The following is an 18,900-nucleotide window of genomic DNA, read 5'->3' as shown; positions in this document are numbered from 1 at the left end:
GTAGTCATCTTGCTGATTGAGAAACTAAAAACACAAAATACCCTGAATATGTTACATGCATAGTAATGTGCCCATGTTATAATAAAGTGTGCTTTTGGATAAGGAAATTTAGCCAATTTACATCTACAAACACCCTGTACATAGTCATCGTGTTTGTGCTGAGAATAACATTTGGTACGTAGTTACTAATATGACCTGTACAGTTCATTGCAACGGGTCTAAGAGAAAATAATAGGTAATTTGCTCATTCAGCAGTGCAGTCTGCCACTGGCCTCAAGGGGGAGCAGTGAGGCGAACGTCTCCTCCTACAAAGTGCTTTCTGTCTGTGTAAGAAGTTTGCAGCCACAGAGGCCTTATCGTCCAAATATTGTTCCTAGTCGCATTTTGGGTCTTCCATGTCCGTTCGCTGAGGGGTGTTGCTCCAGTTCAGGGTGATTCCTTGTCTTTAGAGAGTCAAACCATCTTCCCCTATCTCCATTGTGGTCCAATAACATGCACCGTTTTCCCCATAGTCATTTAAACACATGACAATTATTAGACGTAGAGTCACAGCATACATTTTGCCAAACTGAAGTGGGCAGGTTTCATTGTTTTGACAAAACAAAAGATGAGATATTCATGCAGTATAAAAGCAACAAAACATAAATGATCCCATATTGGGCTGCAGGCCTTGTAATATATCCATGATTGGAGAACAACTAGGTTTGACATCATGAAGTCTGTCAATATAAACACGGTTCTATACGGTCTCGTAACTCTCTGTTGCTGGTCCTGTGGTTTAACCACCACTAGGTGGACCCATGGCACTGGAAACTGAAAAACAAACTGGAAGCCGACAAAGCATGTGGATGCTGTTTCACATGTGACTGTGCACGCTAGGACTGTGACTAAAGGAAACGCTCAAATCACTGATTCACACAAGCATGCGGGTCATGTTTGAAGCTTCTCAGTTATTCACACACATTTTGGGTATGAACTCATTTGACTGAGCAGCCTGAAATGTTTGGAACTGAAAGAGTAAACATTCAGTAAAAAACATTTTGCCAACTGGTTTAAATGAATCTTTTCCATAACTCTTATTACAAAGCACTGTTGTACAAACAAATCCTCAACAAAGACATTTAAATGAAACATGCAACAGTGCAGTGTTAATGCTACATTAAGCCCTTATGCCAGATTTTGGAATGTAATGAAGAATGAAAAGTTGTATCTTCAAAGGTATCGATTGTAGATGTTAAATGAAACAGTTGTATTCCTGATTACTGCCAAAGCACAATGGATACGGACAACAGATATAATACAACTATTAAGGATATAAAAAGGATATATTTCCACAACCAAAAAAAAGGTGCACTTAATTTATTGCTGGCTGCCTTGTGAGTACAGAGACATTTGCAAAATACTGTATATTTGTATCTGTTTCGCCTCTTTGACCTCCTTGGCCCCAGCGGTTCAGTCAACTCCTTGCAATTCAAATGCTGTGGCAAATAGCTTTTAACTGTAGTTTGTGTCAAAGAATATTGGTGCAACACCACAGATGTGCTTTTAATATCCAATAAACATGTATATAAAATGAAAACAATACAAACGTTAACAAAGAGCCTAACAACTAGTTTGCTGACTAAAGTGATCAAAAGAGGACAGCCCTCGTCTGGATGTGCTTATTCTGTATGCTGCATGCCATGTGGTGGGTTGGCTAAAGGTCCCCCTTGTCAGCACCGTCTTTCCCTCCGTGGTTCTGTTTGGGGTGTTCGCCCCGGCAGGCCTAGTGCTGCGCTACCAGTGCGGCAGCAGTCCTGGGGTCAGTGTGTGAGAGCATCCACAGCAGCCCTGTCCAGCCCAGCTCCGCTGTCTGTGGCCCTGCCGCGGCTCCGCTGAGGCGCTCCCCCCTCCAACAGGGTCCGGCTGTGCCTCCACAGCACCGGCTGTGTCAGGACGACTGCATCAGGCCCGTTAGGCGCTTTCCCGTCAATGACTTGCCCTAGAAGGTCAATTAAAACAAAAACACATACTTAATAAATCACACACCAAAAATCCCTACCAACAAGGCTTTTTTTTAAATCCAAAATGCTTAGTTGGAACCATTCATGTGACTAGCGTGTTGTGTTTTTCACAAAATGCACATCCTATTAAAGGTGTAAACAGCCATAATAGAGTGTAATGTGGTTATCATTGCAAAAGCCACTGATAATGAGCCAGCCAGTGTGGTTTGTGATATGAACAGCCCTAGCTCCAAATGACTTACCACACTGCGGGTGAACTTCTCCAAGGAGGTGCGGCGGCCCTGTTCAGTGTCTGCTGGCTGCTGTTTTGGGAGGGGGGGAAGCAGGGTGAGTGTTCGGGTCAGGTACGGGTGTTGAAGGGGGGAGGTCAGGGGGTGATGTCGTTAGTGAGGAGAAAAGGGGCCAAGCATTGCAAAAATGAGGGCCGAGGACAATGTGGGTTTTTTGGGGGGCGGATTGAGTGGGGGCAGTGACGGGCCAGCAGAAGGAGCAGTGTCCAAACGGGAGGGGAGAAAGGCCAGCATGAACAAAAGCAGCTGTGATTCGCTGAAAAGCTCCATATTACACAATAGCTGCTCAATGACAGCTAATTGTTTCGCTGTGCGTGTCCTGAAGTGACACAGATAGCACACAGGAGGTAGGAAACAAAAGAACAAAGCTAACAAAGTCCCCATCACTACGCTATTTGGCTGCATCTGTCAAACACATGTACTTTACTCTTCTGTCTGCTTATTTTCTATTTACAGCATGACTGTTGTCCCTATTTTATACAGCAGTTTGCCTGTTTTTTGAGACTGCTCCCTCAATATTTTACATAATTTAGCAGTTTCCTTGCACCTGCATCTTGGGCACAGTTGTTTTGCCTTTTGAGGCCTCTGTAAGTCGCCTTGTGACAGTCTCAAACTGCAGAATGCCATTCCTTGTTAAAAAAAAAAGCAAAATGACAATAAAATGTCCCACCTTTTGTTGCATTAAAGTATGATCAGAGTACCTTCAAGTGCAAGTCCTTCAATTGCTTTTCCCATGTATATTTCACAATAAACTGCTGGTAGAATACATATTCAAAACCTTTAGCAAGTAAAAGTAGCAATACCAGAGGGTAGAATTAACCTGTTACAAGTGAAAGTCATGCATTTACAATTTTAAGCAGAACAGTATTACCATTAGAATATGCTCAAAGCAGAAATGCAATCATGCAGAATGGCTCATTTCAGATTATATATTCACTGACGCATTCATGGGAAAGCATCTCTAATGTTGCAGCTGGTAAAGTTTGGTCAAACTGAACCTACGTTATTTAATATAGCAGGATAATCTCTAATGATACATCATGATGTATGAGTTGATATTGTATATTCTGAATATGCAAAGGAACTAGTAACTAACACTGTCATGATTATATCATATATCATGAGTGAAGTATACAATATATATATATATATATATATATATATATATATATATATATATATATATATATATATATATATATATATATATATATATATATATTCCTCTACTTGAGTATTTCTATCTCATATACTATTTAATTTTCCATCAATTGAAAGTAAAAATACCTCACAATTGTACGACAGTACAGTTAGATGAGGGCCGTATTTCTGGGGCAACTCAACGACCAGCATAATAGATTTGAATAAACTTTAAATGTAATTAAAGATTCCTTAGGTAGTGCTTCTATATCATTATTTGTACAGTGATTATTTATATGTCACAGTGATTGCCATGACACCAGTGATGCTTTTGGCTGAGAGATTATTTAATAATCATCACATCTCTGATGAATATTTCACTTCTCCCAGACCTTTTTGTGCTTTGTACTGCTGCAAAAATATGACCCAAAAAAAAGCTCCACTCTTGCCGATGCTCTTTACAAAAACAGGGCCCTATATGTTTTTACTGACTACATGCATACAATAGATAGGGACCTGAAAGGTTTTTAAAACAATATGAGAAATGCAATAAGAGTGACCCATGATGAAGTCACGAGTGCAGCTCACCTTCTTTCTGGCTAGCAGGAGATCTTGGTAGATGTTGGATCGCAAAAAGCGTGCATAGCTGTCACTTTTCATTAGCTTGAATATGTGCTCCTGCAATAGAAAGAAAGACGGATGAGTGTGTGTCGGCCCGGGACAAAAGGGAAGCAGAAAGGGAAAATGAAAAGAAATAAAGGTGGTCGGATTTATGGCAATGCGACGCACGCACGTGTGATTCACAGTTGGTGATGCAAACCGAGCGCGCTGACTTGAACGGCCGAGTCCTGTGAGACACAGCTGAGTAACATCCTGCCAGTGAGGCGTTCCACGTCACACATCGCCAACCCCACTTTGAACCAGAGGAATTCATGGTGAACCAACCGAACAACCTATTCATGGCATTACTCGCCTCATTGGGCTCTGGCACAAACACACTCAAGTCATTCTCTCCTCTCTCTCTCTCTGTTCCTCCTTGCCCCCTCGTTCATTCACTTTTGTAACTTGAGTGGGGTGGGAGGGTTCAGTGTTTTCTTGGGCAAGTGGATGAGAGAGGAAATCAATAGCTCTAGTGTGTGTGTGTGTGTGTGTGTGTGTGTGTGTGTGTGTGTGTGTGTGTGTGTGTGTTGTAAACAGGGATGTGGTGGAGGGGAAAACCCACCAGGGTCTTTTTAATGAGAGGGAAAATAGATCTAAAAGAAATAAATATGTAATATTTAGCTTAGGTGTGTCGGCAGTCTGTGTGTCTGGTGTTTGTTCAGACTCGTGTTAGTGTGTGTGATCATGTATAATGTGAATTCATCCATGAGGAGGAACACTGTCCACCTGAGCGTCCTCGTAGCTGTATCTGCCGGGGTCTTTGAGGTTCTGGCTGGTGCGCTCGAAGCTGTGAGAGTCCAGGTTGATGGAGCTCGGCGCGCCCTCGGCCAGAAACTCCTGCCAGATCTCCTGCGCCCTGGAGGGCACTTCCTGAAGCGGCCGCCGTTTCAGATCCTGCACCGCTAACCAGAACCTACAAGGGCATCGCATCTAATCAATACCAGCTTCCCTGAAATGTGATTGTGTTTCAAAAGAATGACTGCTGTCTTGTTATATTCAATCTGCTGACGATGACATGTATTATTGTGATTACTGAATACATTTGAATGTTTATGAAATATTAACATGTCTATTATATACAGTATACATAATATGCACCATTAAAAAGGTTACTTGCGTAACCATTTATGTTTGCATCTATGTATATATATACATAATATACATATATTTAATACTATAACAGAGTATATATAAATAATAATAATAATAATATATATATATATATATATATATATATATATATATATATATATATATATATACATATGTATATATACAAACATTATATACTGTATGTTTATAGCAAAGCAACATAAATAAACTTTTTTGAATAACATTTTTAAAAAAATGTCCCTTTCTATAATGAGGTGTAATATCTAAAATCTTCACCAGCAAAGTAACAGAGCAGAAATACAAAGCAACATAAAAAGGAAATACTCAAGTACAGTACATTTTCATGTATAGTATTTCAATTGTACTATGTTACTTGAATAAAGGTAGTTTACTACACTGCGCATATTGATAACAAAGAGTTATGGTAGTTATAACATCCTTAGTGTCTATGCAGAAAAATGCCCAAAATCTAATTAGACCACCACATTTCTAGTATCAGTTAGTTAATAATTTGCATAATTACTGACAGGTTTCACAGACAGGTAATCATGTGAATAATTGTTAAAATAAAAATAATGATGATAGCCACTGTAAGACAGGCATGAGGTACAAAGTCATTGTCACCTCAGGTTCTCTGAGCTGAACTCGGACTCGAGGAACTTCAGGAACTGGTCTCGTCCTGCCGGATCTTTCAGCGCCTCCTCCAGAGAGAAGCCCCATTTCTTCACACGCTGCTGGCCGGGGTCACGGCTGCTCAGAATAAAACAGATTTGAAAGAACAGAATGAAATGTTCGCTCGCGGTGTTCGTCGAGCAGAGGCCAGAATGCCAGAACACAGTAAACCTTTGGGAATGCCAGCACTCGTTCTCATTTGAGACGAAATAGAAACAGACAGATGCCTCCTAAGTTATCAGCACTGAGAACTCTACGCTTCACCCGACCTCAGCGTTGGTTTTAGCCTTCTGCTAAACGTTCAGCTCATGTCCCAACACGCCCCCCCCCCCAGCCTCACCTCGCCTCCATGTCCCAGAAGGCAGCGTCATCACTGATCCAGGGGTTGGACGGCTCTGTGGCCGACACAAAGGGGTCATATTCTATGAACTGCTCCGTGTAGCCCATCAGGCTGTCGGCCACTTTGGAAACCTTCATGCAGTGTCTGTCCAGCTGGATGTTCAAGAAGGTAATCTGACAAAGGGGGAGGAAGAGTAATGAGGAAGCTAAATAAGGTAACAGCTCATCAGTCTGCGTCGCTGACTGTCGTTATGATGGATGGGTGAGGCCGACTGGTGGTAATGACCTATGGAGGAGACTTTCACGCCATGATTTACCTCCTTCTGGACGTCCTCTCTCGTGGTCTTCCTGGTCGGCTGGGAGCTGATGTGGACGGGACTCGGCTGGCTCTGGCCGTCATCTGGAACCCCGTAGACCGACTGAAGAAGACGAGAGACATGTTGTGTATTGATGCCTTTGTTGCAAACCGTGTCAGATCAGGGACTCTACATCGTGGTCTGATGAATGTCAGGTTGTGGAACCAGTGGCGTCATCTTGGCCTCAGTTTTGAGTTTGGGAATTTGGGGCCTGAAGATGAGTTTCTGATTTACATTGACAGACAGATTATACATATGTTGGGATTGAAGAAATTATTATTAGACTGTATATATGTTACGTAAATACTACTGTTTCATACATATTATAAATTGTGATTTTTGTAAATATTTCAAAACTAAATTAAAGTAATTCATACAAACATTGTTATTTGATATTCTTTAAAACTATATATAACTATATTTTATTACAAAATGACAATAATCTTAATATATTGTTTGTGCTTAGATATTTGTATGAGATAATAATTTTTTCGATGTTTGGCATTGTGCAAAAGAAGAAAGTCAACAAAAAAGTGATAACAAATGTCTTAAAAAGAAAATGGTTAAAAACTCCTGCTTTATAGGAACGGTTTGTTAAAAAAAACGTGTTGAGATAATACTTCTATTTTGGAGGTTTGGAAAGATAACCAGTCATCTTTTCCTCCGCTCACCTTTTTTACCCTGTGTGGGTTCCTCTCTCTCCGGCACTTGCGGATGTCCATCTCCGTGGTGTTGACACAGCCCGGCTGTGGAGGCGACAGCAGACAGAACGTGTTCTCAGGTCAGATAACGGTGGATCTCCAGCATGCATTGTCTGCACCTGTCCTCCTCCTCACACAATATGGTTTGGTTTCTCTATTCGGCACCGCCACGCTCACAAAAGGCTTGTATGCAAAGTGACTGGCACCAAGTATGATTCTGCTACCCACAACAAATCAAGGATCTCAGCTGAAGAGTGTTGAGCTGAGTCTGCTGTTTTAAGGCTTAACATGCTAAAACGGTCTACCCGTATACCAGCCCATCTTTTCTTTCTTTCCTCGTCATTCATTTCCATTTTGTAGTATTTTCCCCTGTTGCAGCGTCTGACCTCCCTTTCCTTCCCTTTCTTTTCATCATGAAGTTGGCCCTAACTTACCACTGGTCGATGGACGTCCCAGAATGCCCTCTCCTGGCTGTCCAGGATCTTTCTATCTGCCTTGTCCTTCTTCCTGTCAATCCTGTTAACAAAGGAGCCACTTATACACAGAACTCATACTTCTGAAATATCTCGTCTAACACAATGAAATCAGGCCCCGTAATTGAGTCACACACTCTCACAAACACACGCACAGCTAGCCACTTTATACCACTTGCAGGGCACAGCAGGGAGTAGACAGCTGGTGTGTGGGTCTTATGCCAGGTTTTGAACCCTTATGGATTTCCATATCACCCCCACTTGTAGAAAACAGTGGCCAATAAACAATGAGGATTTTTGCAGACAAGAGAAGAAGGCGTCTGTCCTTAAGGAAAGGATTCAGGAGACATTAATGCTGTACTTTCACTGGCAAGCCACCAGATGGAAGTCTTGCTAAGACATAGAAGTTAAGGGGCATTGTGTTTGTTTAATTCCATAGGGGAATGCTTGATGCATTTACGCATGTAACCCTGCAGTCGAGGCATGAAAATAGAGCAACTAACGCTGCAAAATGAAGCATTTTTTCTTCCTCAGGGAAATAAAACTGAAATTATGCATGTAGCAAAAGGTTAGTATGAATCTGACTTAATCACACACACACACACACACACACACACACACACACACACACACACACACACACACACACACTCATCTACTCACTTGACTTGAGCCTCGGCTTGCATGAAGATAAATTCCCACTTCCGGGCGAAAGCCCTCTGCAGCCGGGCGAGGTTTTCCTGGGGGAGCCAATCAGACGTGAGGGGAGCAGGTTATTTGAATTCAATGCCTTTAGTTCAGTACGTTATGCACTTAGCGTGATGGCCACAGCTGCCGTAACTAAGGTGTTACTGAGTTACTGAGCTGCTAATGCCACGAAGTATTTGCCGTTTCCGGCATAATCCAGGGACTGTTTTTTTAAACACAATTACTAATTTAATCAGTGCGTATTTTGGGAAATATGTGAATTCTTCCTGAGAATGAAATGAAAAGATTGGCACCACTCTTTGGTCTGTACTCTACATGTGAAGCCACAGCATAGCGAGCCTGGCTTTGTCTAAAAGGTAAGAAAGCGCACCTGCCAATACCTTTAACACTCACTCAACATGTTTTTTCTCAATGGTTTAATCCGTGCAAAAAGTTGTGTTTTTAGATATCTCTCGTGTGAGACACAGCCGATAACAACGAGCAATGGCTGTGACTCACAAACAACCCCATGACTTAATTGGCTGTGACTCATCACATGATACATTTGGTTTAGTAAAATAAATAAAAGCTTCACATGCTCTTAAAAGCTTCATGATGTACACATATCAAAGCTTCTTAGCGAAATTGTACAGCCTTAATAGCATCACTCAAATATACAGTACATGACATGATTACAGAGAGAGAACATATTCTGAGTAACAACTAGCAAGCATGTTAACAGTGAGAGCAATGAGGCCTGGAGGCAAAAAGTGACCTGAATAGGAGTGAAAGTAAGTCTACTGGACCATAGTTTCAGAGTAGTTTAGAGTATGGGAGTGCAGCAGATTGCTACTGTATACCAGCAAGAGAGCAGCACGACAGTGATGTCTCTTCTGAGGCTGTATTGATCTGCTGATGCAAAGCGGGCCAATACATATGTATATTTGGGTACAGTAAATGACTGCATTGTAGCCAAATTATGCTCCTGGAAACAGCCCTTTGACAGATTTGTATTTAAGTCTGCAAATCAATAATGGATTTTTGCTGGGATGAATGGATTTCGTCATTTCAAGGCCCCAGAGGACACTGTTACAGCTCTTTTGTTTTCCATCCATTTGAAAGAAAAAATTCAGAGTGTCATCATATTATGGTCTCTGCACAATGATAGCACTGAACTGAGAGCTTTCTGGCAATCACAATACAACAAAACAGTCTACTTACAGCCTCATAGTCAGCTAGCTCGAGCCTGGCCTTATTCTGCATGGTGCGCTTGCACAGGTAAATGGCTGAAGGAGGCGGAAAGAGAGAGAGACATGAAGAGGGTAATAGAGTTAGGTCCCAACTGTGTGAACCAAAGTAATGAATGTTTTGCTGCAGCAGGCAGATGATGTGTTGTCTTCTAAAATAACAAGCCTTAAGTAAATGGCATGCAGAGCGCCGGAGATGTGGTTATATCAGTGACCGTCCCTTTTTTTAGCTTGGTTAATCTTTTCCAACAGGATTCTCTGTTGTGCGCGCTCCTCAGGGCCAGATGCATTACAGGGAATGAATGGGCCATGTGGATCAATCCTCAACAGTGTCAACAACAGATCTACAGTGTGAGTTGTGTATCAGAGAGAGAACTGAAGGCATGAGCAAGATCGTACTGGTTTGGAGACAGTGTGTGACTCACCATAGTCTGTGTTCTCAGGCTCCCAACAGTTTGAAGGCCAGAAGTATGGAGACTGATGAAAACAGAAGAGGATGAAACAGAAACAGAGTATGTTTATTTACACAAATAATCAGAATTACATTATTCTCTTGCCATAAGTCGAGAAAAAAAAAACAATATTCTCCAATATGAATGTTGGAATCTCATTTCTCACCACCCACGCTCCCTCTGCACTTCCACACAAAGTCAAAAGACAACTCATTGCTTCACGATGATCCTTGATGTCCGCATGCTGCACATAACTATCCGGGGAGCAATGCTATCTACATTCTCTCTATCCATATTTAATTGTCTATTGCAACTGATATTACACATTCAAAGTTCATTCCCAAGTCCATTAATAATGAATCACTCACATCTATCATGCATTCCTAATAACAGGGCCGAATTAGAAGTTGGTGGGACTCAACCACATATTTCATTCCATTATTACTCATAACAGTAATTAGCATAAGAGCAAATGGCTGACGCTAATGAACGTGCTTGTTTGAGTGTGATGAACAAAAAGGTTAACATGCATGCTCTCATTAGCATTATTAACATCACCGAGGATGAAGTGGAACTTTAAAAAGCTCATTTGTGACAAACAGAAGACACTTGTCATTAAATATGGGATTTCTTCCAGAATAGTAGCTATTTACAGACTAGCATACAAACAAACCTGCCATCACGCCTAGCAGCACAGCTATGGAGCCTAGCCAATGCATTTCAGATGCACCGCGGACTCTTTTTACATGTTCTGATGACGTGGGCCTGTTGCATCACGACGACATCAGAGGGAATATTTTTAGCCCTCGCTGAATGAGCAAGTGTGACACACGCTGCCCTCACTGCGCAGGCACAATAATGGCTTTTAATCTTGAGCAATGGAGGTGAAGATAAATGCATTCAGAGGTAGATCGAGGGGGTGGAGCAGGGGGAGGCTGGTGACAGTGAAAAGTGCAGAGCCAGGACGCAGCCAGCTGAGTGCTTCCCATTGGGGAGTTTGCCCTGTGCAGCTGGCCAGGATTAAGATGCTAATGGCCCAGTCTCAGTAATGAGTCATCGTGGAGCCCGTTAGCCATCAGAGGGACCTGTCAAAGTTCATGCTGGATCAGATAGAACAGGAAAAAAAACCCTCTTCTAACAAGCTGCACTGCTGGCCTGTAAGCCCCGTTCTGCGGCCCACCTCCTGCTCTGACGCAGCGTCCAGCAGGGATATACAGTATCGACCTTGGTGGGGTGAGTAATAGGCTTAGCAAGGATTGCTCTCATTAGCCCCGCGCAATACACATATCCCACACATATCAAGGATACACATGGAGGAGCTTCTTGTACCTGAAAGCGATAAAGGGTTCCATCGTCTTTAAGTGTCAGGACATGGTCAGAGATGGGGAAGATGTAGCCATGGGCAGCGACAAGACTCCCAAGGTGGATTGCTTCGGCTGTCGACAGGAGAGAAAGCCACAGACGGGAGGGGGGCATTTAAAATGGCCATCCTCTTTAATTGAGCTCTATTGTACTTACATGTAATGACAGATTTCTCAGCAGGCTTACCTGGATCCTCAATGGAGAGGTTTTTCATCAGCCACTGAACAATGTCGGCCCCTGGCATTCAGAGAAGGACTTTGGTTAGAAGAGGCGTCACAGCGCTACATGAGCAATGGTGTTGGACAAATGCTGCAAACACAAATGAGCTTTGAGGAAGTCTTTGTGTCTGTGTTCAAAGCTGTGTGACAAAGCTGAGTAGGTGTCCGAACATAATGTTAACTGGTTTCCAGTCCTCTCTGTCTCTCTACTCCTGGACAGCACAATATTTGGCCCGCTCATTGAGCATTGGCAGAGGTTGCCGAGAAAGATCGAGAGGCGAGCGAGCCTGGGGGAGCAAAGTGAAGCAGTGACTCAGAAATAATCTTTGGGAGAGCTGGAGTGACCTCGCCGTACCAACACTGGTGACTCATGTCATACACAAGCACACACATGCACAAACACATGAAGGAGTACAGTGCACACACACAGATGGACACAGACAGAAAAGAGGAAGAGAAAAGTGTGACACGGGCAGCGTCTCAGTTGCCTCAGTGGCTTCGGTCTTCATCTGCTTCCAACTGTAGAAGCAGCAATTTAAACGAGCCCCAAAAAGTCACATTTGCTTGTCTGAACCAGACTTGTCCATTTTTTTGCATTTCTAGACAACAAAACAAACAGGCACACACACATACAAACAATCATCGTCACGTCCAGTAAGTAAGTACGCAGCCATAGACAGTGAACAGGAATGCCCCCTCCATACAGACCGTCGCACACAAACACCGACCTGACACCACACTGGGGATCTTGGAGAGGAAGCTTTTGACAGTCCGGATGGCAACACCTCCTGCTTTCTCGTCTTGTATTCTTGTAACAATGTCTTCAATCTGTGGAGAGGCCAGAGGGTGAATGTGTTAAAGAGAAAATCACATTGTATTTTCTAAAGCAGCCATTACAACTACAGCTGGGGTTATTGTGCATTTTTATTTGTTTAATTAAATATTTCAAGGTAAAGATACGTTGTACTACTTTTCAATCCCAACAGGAGCTCTTTACAGTCATTTACTATTCATCACTCTATAAAATTCAGATTTTGTAAAAGTCTCATTCAACACATGCAGTTTTGATAGTCATCTTAATTGACACTGTGGAATGCACTCTCTAAAACTCAGACCTGAAAGATAGAGCAGCTTCAAGTAGATTGAATAGTTTACTGACACACACAAACACACACTATATTTATATTACACGTTAGGGCGACTTATCTATCTGTGACAAGGACTTCAGTCAGAAGCTTTGGCCAATTGAAAAAGACCATCACCGCCATTCCCCAGAGGCAGAGATAAACATCACACCTCCGACAGCCAGAGCCACAAACACATCACACATCAGCCACCTAAAATTAGGCTCTGCACAGCACAGCTCGCCACTACACAGGGGAGAGCACATACACAAAGCAAGCCAACATCTAGTCATTCAATGATATGGACACACACACAAACACACACATACAGAAATCCATATCCAGAGCCCTAAACACACAGAAACGGGTTACTTATTTTAAACCATCACTGGTCAAGTCTTGAACAGTTGTTTAGCGGTCAGGTCCGGTCCTGTTTGGACGTACAGTCAGTGCTCTGTTGTAGACATCCATCTACATCAAAAAGATCTAGATTTAGCAGACTTGCAGCCAACCACGTGCAGTACAGTAAGCGGCTCTTCAATTCTTTATTGCTCCCTAAACAGCCGTCACATATTCAGGTTTTTAGGCTTTCATGGCTTTAGTTCTGCAACATTTTGTAGCTTTAATGCCATTTTGTTTGTATGTCTATTGGAAATGTGGACAGTAAGGTTAATAGAGAAGAAGAAGGGAAAACTAGCGCAGCATACTACAGCACATTTACTAAACCACCATTAGAATCAAAGTTAATCATCTTCCCTGGCAAAGCATTAAATGGATGATTCATACGCACGTTCCATAAATCTACATGAAAACACCCAGATGCATATGGATTTAATAACACACATAATGCAGAGCAGAGAGAGGAGGGAGAGAGCGCTGCTTGGCAAGACAATTACCAATCGCTCCCTATAAGCTTGAGAGAGTGTTTGGAATGAATTATTGAACATCCACTATGGAGAATTACTGCCTCAACTCTTGTTGATAAATCTGTCTCAGTCTGGGAGGGCCAGAGGAGATAGAGAGCCGCATCTGCCCTGCGTGTGTCGAACACAGCCTTGGCATTCGAGGTCTGCTTTCGCCTTCATGTGTGCAGAAACAGTTTTTCACAATCAGGGGCACGGCAGATTAGCACCGACGCATCACAATCGTTCCTTTGAAGACAAACCGTCCAAGCAAAACAACGGGGAAAACGCTTTGAAATCCGCTCTGTTCGACCTAGGAATCCTCAAATCCCCCGAGAAAAAGCAACATGCGGAGGATTAGGTCCTTTTGTTCTCATGTAATAATGGGCCTTGGACTGGGTATATCAGTATAGAAAGAATAACTCATTATCTCCCTATAGGATGGCAGCAGACAAGAAGTATTTGGCACAGCTACAGAAAGTGCCCATCGTATCTCCTGGATGTACAAGCTAATGGTGTTTGCAGCTTGGTGTGGAGTGTTGTTGAGAGATGAAACATGTCTGCTAGCATGCGATAACAGCACTTTGCCCTTCGCCACCGAGCTCTATAAATGATTATCAGGAGAACACTCGCGTATCTTGCCACCTTATGTTTGCATTTGCTGCACACGTGTGTGCAAATTTGTCCCAATGCAAGGCTGTGTCTGTGTGTGTGTGTGTTGTTCATATTATCTTGTATGGCTCTGAGGGCCGCACTAGCCTTCTATATGGCACACGTAGGAGGGTAAAGGTGTAGGGAGGACGTGAGGGAGCAGCTAGAGGTGAATACCAACAATGAAAAGCCACCGGTTAATAAAAAGCATTTGCTGCACGTTGCTTGTTTGTTTGTGTGTTTTTTTCAGTCAATCATCACAACACAATGAGCAAAGCCACAATGCATGATACAAAACAGAAAGACTTCATGTCATGAAGGCCTGTCTGCTCTAATGTCTTAAACAAGAACATTACTTCCTGTAACACAGTTTTGTAATTGGGTTAACTTAATGAAGTGAGATAAAAACCTAAATGAGCGCGTCAGTGATATAAATAACCATCAAGAAAACGTTGAACTAAGTGAGGAAACATTCACTTATCCTACTAATTGAAACTCTGCCTTTTTTTCTCCAAAAATGGCCGGAGACGGAGCTATTAAAAACTGTCCCCGTCTTCAGAAATGAGACGGCTGCTAAAAGATGTATCAGGCGGTAATGGCACTATTAATGATTCAGCAATCATCCGTGGGGCTCCGGCACACTTGTCATTGTTGAAAGACATTCGGGTCTATTCGGACGTCCAGGTGATGGGCGAAGAGTTACGTTTCTGGGCCTGGAGATAATTTATGAAGCGTCAGTGAGAGCTGAATGAAGATGAAATAGTGATGCGGCTTGGGGAAGTTTTAAAGTTAGCCAAGTCATTCTCAATTTCAAATGTACTGTAGCCATGTAGTTTCTCATTATAACGGGAAATCCTACTCCATAATCAAAGAATAGCACATAACAACAACATAACCACAGTTGCATTAAGACTCATTATGATTATATTATATTATGCATAATGCTATTATAAATAAGAGCCTCAAGTTTTTACTACTTAGTGGAAATACAGCAGCAGCATGACATAATATTCAAAATGACAGACTCTGTTTATTTAAATATGGAAAGGAAATAACAGGCATATTAAGCAACAATTCTAAATAAATATAAAGTGACATTCAAAACAATTTAGTTCCTGTAATCCTCTTGGACTGATCAAATAAGAATGGATCTTACCGGAGTTAGCCTTCATCTGTAAATAGAAATACTGTAGTGAAAGGTTCTTTATCCTCCGACCTCAGCTCAGATATTGTACACTTTCACATTTAAAGGACTGTTTTGAAAGCTAGTCCATTCTAACTCCACAGAGGTTTGGAGCATTGGTCAAACACGAGGCAGGCTGTTGTCATATAATATCTGTCACAGAATCCTCACTCACATCTTCTAAAGGTGAAGCCCGGTGCCTCCACACTGAGCATCCGCTTTGAAAAAACATGTAAACACATGGACTGAACACAAACCTCACGATGTAGCACTCTGCCTCTAACTTAAAGGCATGAAACAGATTATTTTTGTAATCATTATTATTTCCATGAAAGGCCTGAAGTTGCAACTGCACATTGCCTTTGCTTTACAGTAGTTGCAGTGTCAACTAACCTACAGCCGAGATGAACTGTTCTGCACTGCCCTGCCTCATGTAAACAGCTTTACATGCTTTTTAATTCATACTAAACACTATTAAATGAAACACTTTGTTTTGCATGTTGTTGGGATGGCACCAGCCATAGACCTTAAGTCTGTTCCTTCACGGTGAGCCACTCACAGAGCAGCCGCCTCCCTGATGCGTGCTCACACCCTTAGCGTGTTGTCATAAGCACTGCCTTTTGCAGTATTTATCTTTCCAGACACTTGTGGGCTACTAGGACACCAGCAGCACCGAGCCTCTTGGCAGTAAGCCTGAAGCCTTCTTCTTCTTCTTCTTCTTCTTCTTCCTCTTCCTCTTCTTCTTCATGTGTACATATTGTTCCTTCTAACTTCTGACAGGTTTTTTGAAATGTTTTGCAAATGTATTCTCATAGACATCTAATTGGAAGAGATTGTTTGTGATCTCACCGATTGGAATAAATTACCATTATATTTTTTAAATAAATATCAGTTTTCAGTGCATGATATATGTATCTCTTCTAATTATTCTTTTAAAGAACCATAAAAGGGCACACATCGTACTTTTCACATTCTGTAGATCTTCAATAGACAACAAACATATTGTATTATATTTGAAATCCTTGTTATTGGCAGTGTGATCACGTTGAGGTTGCATCAAAAGTCTAATCTGAAATTATCCTCCTTCACTTTCCTCCCTTTTACAAAAATGGCACAAGCCCCATTCTTCTAAATAATCATCTTAATAATACCACTGTACTCAACTTTTCATGCTTAGATTATCTCCAGGCCACTTCAATCTGCATAAAAAACTTAACAATGTACTTTTTATAATGTAATGACTGCAAAACACACAATAAATGCGTACGTGTATATTCATTGCACACATTCTGTCCCGGCCTATAACTTTCCACATATGATGTAACTTCTTCAAAGTACACAACCTGTCACACAACACTTTTTTTGAGTGCCATTTTGACCTCTGCGCCATGCCGTGTGCATAATTAAGTGAGATCCAGCTGGTGTGCGCTGCCCCGGGGAACGAAGTGAGAATAAAGCCGGCTGGAGAGAGAATGCCCCCCTCTTCCCTCTTCCATCTCTCCACCCCACTGCCACCACCATCCAACTCTCTTAGCATGCCAAGTCATGATGAGGAAGCTGCGAAGCCTCTCAGCTGGATCTGACACACCGGGGACGGACACAAGATGCAACACGGCCGACTGGAAAAGCCCCGCCAGCCGAGCGTGATGGTCGGAAACTTATATTGCTCTGAAGAAGTGCGAATGAATCACACATTTGCACATAATCACACTGTCACGTACCCACAGTCATGTGTGGAGCACGCATGCACAAAGACGAACAGTTGCTTCAAACTCTTGCCAATTGACATCATTAAGAACAAATCACCTGCTCCGCCTGATACCGAATGTCGGTGAGGCATCAATTGTGTTCTGAAAGAGACGTAATCACTCATCCATCTCACCTCCAAATTGCCGCCTACACAGGAATGCCCTGCAGGGAAAGGCCTTTCTCTTCTGCAATAACCAACTGTTTTCCCATTATGTCCATGCAACTACGAAAAATAGCAGTATTTTACACTCCAGTGAAGCCATTTTCGCTTTCGCCAATACCTTTCATGTGTAATCCCTGTAATCATTAGTGGCGGTGGATTATGAATGCACTAAAATGTATTGTTTGAACGTGGAGAAAAGAACTCCTATTTACCTAAATCTGGGCTCTCTTGGTTACGTCATTTAGAGAAAAGCCTGCTGAAGGTTAGGTTATCTCTGCATTGTTCTGCTCTATGGCTTCTCGAGGGTTTCCTCGAGGAGGAGGTAACACATTCAGAGCATTAGGAATCAATGTGTTTCCTGTCAGTAAACCTGTAAACAAGCTACTGGAGCAATTAAGACCTCTCGTGTTCCTGTGAACCAGCCCCCACAATGAAGTCACACTTTTCCGTGCCATTCTTTCTTTGGGTCAGGTGTTGCTGTGGATTTGTGTAATTTAATCACACACCAGGCACTAGCGGTCTCTTTAGCTCAAGTGGCGACAGCACAACACAGACCCTGTCCTGACAAAGAGGACCGGAGGTACAGGACTGAATGAAGAGTCCAATTAGCTGTTGCTTGATTGCCCGACCAGCTGGACGCCCCTCTGGGAATCCCGCCGACATCCAGAAGAGTCCGACTGCGCTGCTGCGCCTCACGTTCAACCAGCCGGCGCGTCGGGGCGGAGGGTGTTGATGAGGACGTTTCTCTCTTGTTCGGGCCAGTCGAGGATCCCTCACGGTAACCGATGTGGGTGCGAGCTAGAAGATTTTGGGGATGGGGATGGGTCGGGGTTGCACGTGTCAGCTGAGATTCTTCATCTCCGTGGCAACACAGTGGCAAGAACAGCCAAGCAATTAAAAGTTTGTCAAGTTCGAGTCCGGCATCGGCAGGAAAGCAGTTTGAGTAAATAACAATTACAGATCGGAGGCGTACTCTTGTTGCCAGTGCTTTCTGACTCGGTTTCTGTTTTGGTTTTTTTAAAAAGAGGAATTAATAAGCTCTCTTCATGTGCCCCCAAATCAAAGGGAGGTACTTAAAATCAAAGCTTCGGAGTTGGCACAATTCATGCGATCAAAACACAAATGGAAACTGTGCTCCGCTAAGACTGGCTATGCTCAAGAGAGTATAAGCTTACCCAGAAACCACAGTGACTCATCCGGTCACCTTTCTGTTGATGAGACTCAAGGAGGACAGAAAAAGATCATCTCCGCTCTTGTAACTGTCTGTTGTTGGATACTCCTCGGGTTGCTAAGGGCCTGAGTGCAGGGACAACAGGAGTCGGCTGCTTCTCGAACAGATAGTCCACTCGAAAACTAAGTGGTCGGTGCAGATACAGAGGCGACGTCTAAAAGAGACATCGTCTGAAATGAAGGGG

The 18,900-nt window shown here is 42.7% G+C and overlaps 1 protein-coding gene across 4 annotated transcripts in view; it reads right to left on the bottom strand.

Moving 5' to 3' along the window:
* Positions 1-1,344: 1,344 nt before the first annotated feature.
* Positions 1,345-18,900, bottom strand: part of LOC137787549 (regulator of G-protein signaling 6-like) — a 32,779-nt gene continuing 15,223 nt past the window's right edge. For 2 of the 4 annotated variants that reach the window (XM_068580109.1, XM_068580110.1), the window contains exons 3-16: positions 12,442-12,541; positions 11,682-11,732; positions 11,463-11,569; positions 10,107-10,158; positions 9,656-9,720; positions 8,411-8,487; positions 7,709-7,790; positions 7,245-7,319; positions 6,535-6,636; positions 6,219-6,391; positions 5,831-5,956; positions 4,820-5,006; positions 4,022-4,111; positions 1,991-2,305 (exon numbers count right to left, since the gene is read on the bottom strand). In XM_068580109.1, coding sequence (XP_068436210.1) covers positions 2,111-2,305; positions 4,022-4,111; positions 4,820-5,006; positions 5,831-5,956; positions 6,219-6,391; positions 6,535-6,636; positions 7,245-7,319; positions 7,709-7,790; positions 8,411-8,487; positions 9,656-9,720; positions 10,107-10,158; positions 11,463-11,569; positions 11,682-11,732; positions 12,442-12,541 — 1,482 coding nt within the window. In that variant the 3' untranslated portion in view covers positions 1,991-2,110. The other 2 variants (XM_068580111.1, XM_068580112.1) reach the window with 2 other exon arrangements.

Source organism: Clinocottus analis, unplaced genomic scaffold, assembly GCF_023055335.1.
Source record: "Clinocottus analis isolate CAN_PGR_092001 unplaced genomic scaffold, fCliAna1.0.p SCAF_17, whole genome shotgun sequence".
Classification (NCBI taxonomy): Eukaryota; Metazoa; Chordata; class Actinopteri; order Perciformes; family Cottidae; genus Clinocottus; species Clinocottus analis.
Note: the sequence above shows the minus strand (reverse complement) of the source record. Positions and strands in the feature narration are given on the sequence as shown.